Source organism: Stegastes partitus, unplaced genomic scaffold, assembly GCF_000690725.1.
Source record: "Stegastes partitus isolate 25-593 unplaced genomic scaffold, Stegastes_partitus-1.0.2 Scaffold180, whole genome shotgun sequence".
NCBI classification, from domain to species: Eukaryota; Metazoa; Chordata; class Actinopteri; family Pomacentridae; genus Stegastes; species Stegastes partitus.
In genome coordinates, this window is record NW_007577911.1 from 552,549 (window position 1) to 559,064 (window position 6,516).

At 41.6% G+C, this 6,516-nt stretch overlaps 1 protein-coding gene across 1 annotated transcript in view; it reads left to right on the forward strand.

The window, feature by feature from the left end:
* The first annotated feature begins 721 nt into the window (after positions 1-721).
* The window catches only part of ska2 (spindle and kinetochore associated complex subunit 2), an 8,320-nt gene continuing 2,525 nt past the window's right edge, over positions 722-6,516 (forward strand). Inside the window, exons 1-4 of the mRNA XM_008280086.1 lie at positions 722-759; positions 3,014-3,103; positions 3,642-3,818; positions 6,443-6,511. Coding sequence (XP_008278308.1) covers positions 727-759; positions 3,014-3,103; positions 3,642-3,818; positions 6,443-6,511 — 369 coding nt within the window. The 5' untranslated portion in view covers positions 722-726. The remainder of the gene's footprint in view (positions 760-3,013; positions 3,104-3,641; positions 3,819-6,442; positions 6,512-6,516) is intronic.

Genomic DNA, 6,516 nt, shown 5'->3' on the forward strand with positions numbered 1-6,516 from the left:
GATGCCACCTTTTTCACTACCAGTGTCTCACAGTGGACTATGAAGGAAATGTAAGAGCAGACACCTCTCCCTGTCCCTTGTTTCACATACAAACCAACAAAAAATATAATCTTGTTTTTCTTTATCGCAAAACTAGGGTATTATTAGTATATGCTTCATAAATGGGGTTGCAGGATTGTAGCACCATCGCCTCACAGCAAGAATATGTCCTGTTTGTGTCCTGGTTAAATCACCTGGGATCATTCTGTGTGGAGTTTGCAGGTTGGTCCTGTTCTTCCTCCCACAGTCCAAAAAGTTAAATTGTCCGTAGGTGTGAATGTGAGTGTGCTTGGTTGTCTGTGTAGCCCTGTGATAGACTGCTTACCTGTCCAGGTGAACCAGCCTTCACCCTAAGTCAGATGGGATAGACTCCAGCAGAGGGTATATATAGATATATTCATAGATACATATATGAATGTATGTATGTATTACAAACATATTTAAATATAGCATTTTTTTTCTTTTAAATTACTTGCAGGGTTCATGTACTGTACACATCTGCGTAATACTTGAGTGACAAACTATGCGCTTTTATATAAAGTTTATTGTTTTGTTTTTTCTTTAATATGCAGCCATTGAGACTCTCCGAGACGGGTAACAATATGGCGCACACACAACCAATGGGCTTTCTCCATTTCTGACAGCTGGCCAATCACAGAGCCCGGATCAGGCTAAAAACTATTCAACATGGAGACAACAGTTGAAAAGCTCGAGGCGATGGTAAGCACAGCGCAAAACGGTTTTATTTTCGTTAATACTGTGTTTCAGATACCGTTCATGTCTTTGCTCAACGACTTCAGCAACAATCAGCATCTGGGTTAATTACCGATGAGTTATACACACGGGCTGCCAATCACGGCATTCATGATTCTGTTAGCAGTCCCGAAAAAAAAAAAAAAGACGAACAAACGAAAAAACAATTCAAACTCTTTTGCGCCATTCAGCAGGCCTGTCTGCCTGCCTCCTGGTCCAACACCAAATACTGCAGCCTCGTTTGTAACCACGAGCTTCTGTAGGAGCAGAACGGAGGCTGAAGCCGATTTGCACGTATTCGTTGTGAAGCGGCGTCCGGCTGTCTGCTAGTTTCAGGAACGGGGTCTGAGCCCGACCACCAAGAGAAGCGTTCAGCCAGGAGCTAGCAGCCAGTCCAACAGCTGCTCACACATCAGCAGCAGCCACTGCCATTTTAGCACAGCTCACATGATTTATTTTATTATTATTGTTTATTTAGATGGCAGTATTATTACAGAGCGGGTACTGTCTCACAGTCATACATTTATGGGAAATATATGTCTGAAAATATCCCGAATCCATGCACACTGATTCCAGTACTCTAGAAACCTGTGTAACTTTGTTAAGAAAGACTGCCACACACATGCATTTCATTATCATTGTTATTATTATTATTGAAAATCAATAATCAAAACAAACATTGTAATTCCGGTCAAGTTTCGGGTAATTCTTCTGCAGTCCAGAGCATGGAGGGAATGGGAAGCTGCTCCCAACAAGTCTGTCTTGTGCTCACTTTATATTGTACTTCTGATGATTCTGCTACACATGCAGTCCTTAAAAAGCCATTGCCCAGGAAGAGTTGCAAGTAAGGGCTCAACCTTCACATGTCCAGCTGTTGGCAGATGCTCTGACTTCATTGCACTACTGTAACAGACAGCTAGTAGTGCAATAGTATTGTCAAAGCATCTGAAAGCTGCAAGAAACAGCTACACCAACTACTTTTACATTTCTAGACTGTATAGCGTCCTATTGACACAGTGCACATACTGCTTTACTTTAAAATATGTGTTACTGAAAATAGATTCAGACTCCACTGTGTTGGCTGATAACTCACTCTGCATGATAACAGTCGTCTGTGTGATTGTCCTGATTCAAAGCTGCTTTCCACAATAATTAATGACAGTCGTAAAAAATAATAAGAAAAAAAGCCTAGCATAACATAACATAGTATAGCAGCTTTAACCAGTGTTGCTAGTCTCATTAAAACTTTAACTAGTGCCTGTAGTTGGACCTTCTATCTGTGCCTGCACCAACATTCAGCCCTTTCCACAGACGGTGAATATGCACAATATTAGCAGTTGCACATTATGTTTGTAAAACTCTCTATGGCATTTTTATTACATTTGCGCGGCATTTAGCATTTAACTTTTGCTGAATGAACAAAAAAACGGGCTGCAAGGTGGCTCGGTGGTTAGCACTGTCGCCTCGCAGCTAGAAGATCCCCAGTTCACTTCCTGGTTAGGACCTCTGGGATCTTTCTGTTTGCATGTTCTGCAGCGTGGGTTCTCTCCGGGTTCTCCAGCTTCCTCCCACAAGGTCCAAAAACATGTTGAGGTTAATTGGTGATTCTAAATTGTCCGTAGGTGTGAACGTGAGTGTGCTTGGTTGTCTGTCTCTAAGTGTAGCCCTGTGATAGACTGGTGACCTGTCCAGGGTGTCCCCTGCCTTCACCCTTGTGGGCGGCTGTGGCTCAGGTGGTAGAGCGGGTTGTCCTCTAAACGCAAGGTTGGTGGTTTGATCCCCTCCATGAGCCCTCCATTGAGCCCTCCATGGCCAAAGTGTCCTTGGGTAAGATGCTGAACCCAAAGTTGCTCCCAATGGCAGGCAGCACCTTGCATGGCAGCTCTGTCGCCATTGGTGTATTGTAAAGCGCTTTGAGTACCGCTAAGGTTGAAAAGGGCTATGTAAGTACAGTCCATTTACCATTTACCCTGAGGATTGGGGGGCTGGGATAAACTCTGGCCCCCTGCGGCCCTAGTGAGGATTAAGTGGTGTATAGATGATGGATGGATGAACCAAAAGGACTTTGTGTTAGTGCTAAAACTGAAGTAGTGTATGACCATTAGTATCACTTGAGATCATTTGGTAACATCTAAGAAAAGCCCAGCCCTTCTTCTGAGCAGAAGGCAGCAGGGTGCATTTGCCAGTTTACTGCTAAATGTAACGCTGAGTTTATTTACAGTTCCTGAAGTCAGAGGCAGACCTGGATTGCATTGAGAAGTGGCTGAAGCTGGACTTCATGAACACTGGAGAGAATGGATGTCCAGCTGAGGTGATAACTCATTTAACGCCTGTTCTTTCTACTAACAGCAAAAGATGGGACCAATTTGACGCCATCTGCAGTCTACTGAATGCTAAGTAGCTGCTAGTCATTGACTTACTGGCTGATAGCCCTCAGTGTCATCACAGGTCATTGATGACATGCCAGCAACTCTCGTCGTCATTTCTGTTTTGAAACACACATCAATTTGTAACACAAAGGTAATTGGTGGTTCACTCTCTTCATGAACAGGTAACAGAAAAAAAGTAAAGGGGAACTTGTGTGTTGAAGTTAAAATAGTACAGGCATGGTCTACCTTTGTTTGCGCATGTGCGGTGGCGTGCGTGACGGTAAGTGTACTTGGACAAACTGCCTGAAATGCGTTGCCAGAGACATTTCTGGGATTTTGAGTCATTCTGCGTTAAAATCTTTTAGCAGATTAATCACGATGACTGATTAAAACCAGAAAATCAAGAAAGCAAAATCAGCAAGTGAAGCTGGATGTTTGAAAAAGAAGTCCATAGGCTGATTATTGACGCTGTGCCTTCAGGAGAACCCGGTGGTGATGCTGGAGAAAGTGAAGGCCATCAAGGACAAACACTCCACGCTGTGCGCTCAGGTCAAGGAGATTGCAGCTGCACAGAAACAATCCATGGACTCAATCAGAAACAACCTCAACAGTGCCATGGAGCTGATCCAACACTTCCAACAGACGACTGATGTGAAGGTGCCCACACAAACCGTATACTTACACTTTAAACACCACCTCATGCATTGTGGGAGGTGTATTATATTCTGAAGCTGTTTTTGATGTTAGACAGTAATTTAATAGTCTTTCACTAATTATGGTGTCATTGTGGACCTCTGTCGCACTCCTGTCAGAGTTGAAAGGTAGAAATAAGAAACCATGTTTTACTTTAAATCCCAGATACTATGCAAAGCTTATCAAAGCAGGGCCTGGGACGTGCCTTGTTAATTAACAATGCTAATTACTGCCTCGTTGACTTAAGAATCGACTAAGTCACTTTTTTGTCAATATTCCCTTCTGGTGAGGTGAGACATGGAATAGATAGCATCACATTATCAGACTAGTTGGTATTTTTGATTCACATTCACCCTGTCACAATCTGAATATTAAGCAAAACATAGGCTACATGTTACTTAGAAGTAATGAAATGAGAGTCACAAGGTAAGTGTGCCTCCACATTGTGTCTTGGCCACTGTTAACGTTAAAATGTTTTCATCAGACATTGCTGAAAGTGAAAATTGTATATATTTTAGACTTATTACACATAAACCAAAATATTTCCAGACTTTATTTGTTTTAACTTTCATGATAATGGCTCATGAACTTTTTTTCCCACCATGTTCTCATTATAAGCTGTCTGCAGACTATTAACACTGATAAAATTATTACATCAGGCTCAGAATCAGAAACAGATTTATTGCCAGGTATAGTGTGGGGGTCAGTGGAGGTCCTGTGCCTTGTTCATGAAGCCGGTGGCAGATGGGGAAAAAAACTGTTCTTGTGGCGGGAGGTTCTGGTCCTGATGGACCAAAGCCTCCTGCCAGAGGGGAGTGATGGGAAGAGTTTGTGTCCAGGGTGGGAAGGGTCGGCCACAGTCTTACCTGCACACCTCAGAGTCCTGGAGGCATGATGACTAAATCAGAAGAGAAGATGGCGTGAGAGTCTCTAGCACTCTGTGGTAATTCACAACTTCAATGACAAAGTAAGTTTTAAGTTTTAAGATTAGGGATGCAGCCTCAGGCCGTTCTTCTTTCTTTACATCATTGCTTACTACTGAGTTTAATCCCTTCCTCTTGTAGGGCGTACTTCACAAAAGCCATTTGCCAACAGTATTCACACAAAAAAGTGAGTGGCAACACATTCAAGATTGACAGGAAATTACATCATGCTGCCAGTTGCAGTTTGCATGTTGTAATGACCTCTAGGTGCCAAGTATTGTACAACCATTGCAGCTATATAGTATTGCATCTTAAACAATTAACATCTATTCTTATTTTTCGGAAATTAATTCAAAAAAGCATATTTCCATATGTAATACATTCATTACGGATAGAGTGAAAAATGTCTTCAATGTTTTAATTTGGATGATAATGGCTTATAGCAAAGAAAAATCAGAAATACAGTATCTCAAAATATTAGAATATTCCCGAAGATCCAAAAAAAAGGTGTGCAATACAGAAATTACCAACTTCTAAAAAAGAATGTTCATTTAGACACTCAATACTTGTTTGGGGCTCCGTCACCATAAATTTCTGCATCAATGCGACATTTCATGGAGGAGATCAGTCTGTGACACGGCTGAGGTCTTATCGAAGCCCCAGGATGCTTTGATAGGATCAGATAGGATTAGTTCATTTGTATGTTTGGGTCACATGTTTCTCATCATCCTATTGACGAGTTTGTGGCCAATCAAGCACAGTAATATCATGATCAGCAAACCATTGTTTAGTAGTTTTGGCTCTGTGGGCAGGTGGTAAGTCCTGTTAGTAAAGGTTTTTCTAAAGCTTGTCAATAGATGGAAGCATGAAGTGCTCCAGCATTTCCTCATTAGATGTCTACGTTAACTTTGAACTTGATAAAACACAGTGTACAAACACCAGCAGATGACATGACGCCCAAATCATCACAGACTGCAGAAACTTTACTCCAGACTTCAAACACCTTGGGTTCTGTGACTCCCCACTTTTCCTCCAGACTCTAGGATCTTGATTTCCAAATAGATGCAAAACTTACTTCGATCTGAAAAGAGGACTTTGGACCACTGAGCAGCAATCCAGTTCTTTTTGTCCTTAGTCGAGGTAAACCTCTTCTGATGTTGTCTCTGGTTCAGGAGTGTCTTGATATCAGGAATGCAACAGTTGCAGCCTCTTTACAGAAGACATCTGTGCTTGGTGGCTCTTGATGCACTGACACCAGCCTCAGTCCAGTGATCATCTTCTGGACACCTTTAAAGTCAGCGGTCATGATTTTGATCGTGTGTGCCGAACTAGACAAAGTGATACACAATGTTTACACTGTGTGAGTAGCAGCTTACTCAAAATTGAAATTAAATATTCTAATGTTTTTAGATATGTTTTTACTTCTTTTTTTTTTTAACTGTAGGCTAAAATTGATCAAAATTGAAATAGAAGAATGTTTTAAAACATCTTATTTCTTTTTGACTTTTGAACTTAAAAGGTCTGAAAACCAAATATATTGACTAAAATGCTTTAAAAAAAGATGCCACAGACGCAACTTGCTATGGCATGTCATTACACAGTAATAAGCAATATACTGCCACTGTGGTTTCATTTTTTGATCATGTCCTTATTTACATGCTACAGGTTGAGGCACTGACGGCGTCGGAGAAGGACTCAGTGGCACTACTGGGCTCAGCTGTCAGTCACAACACAGCAGA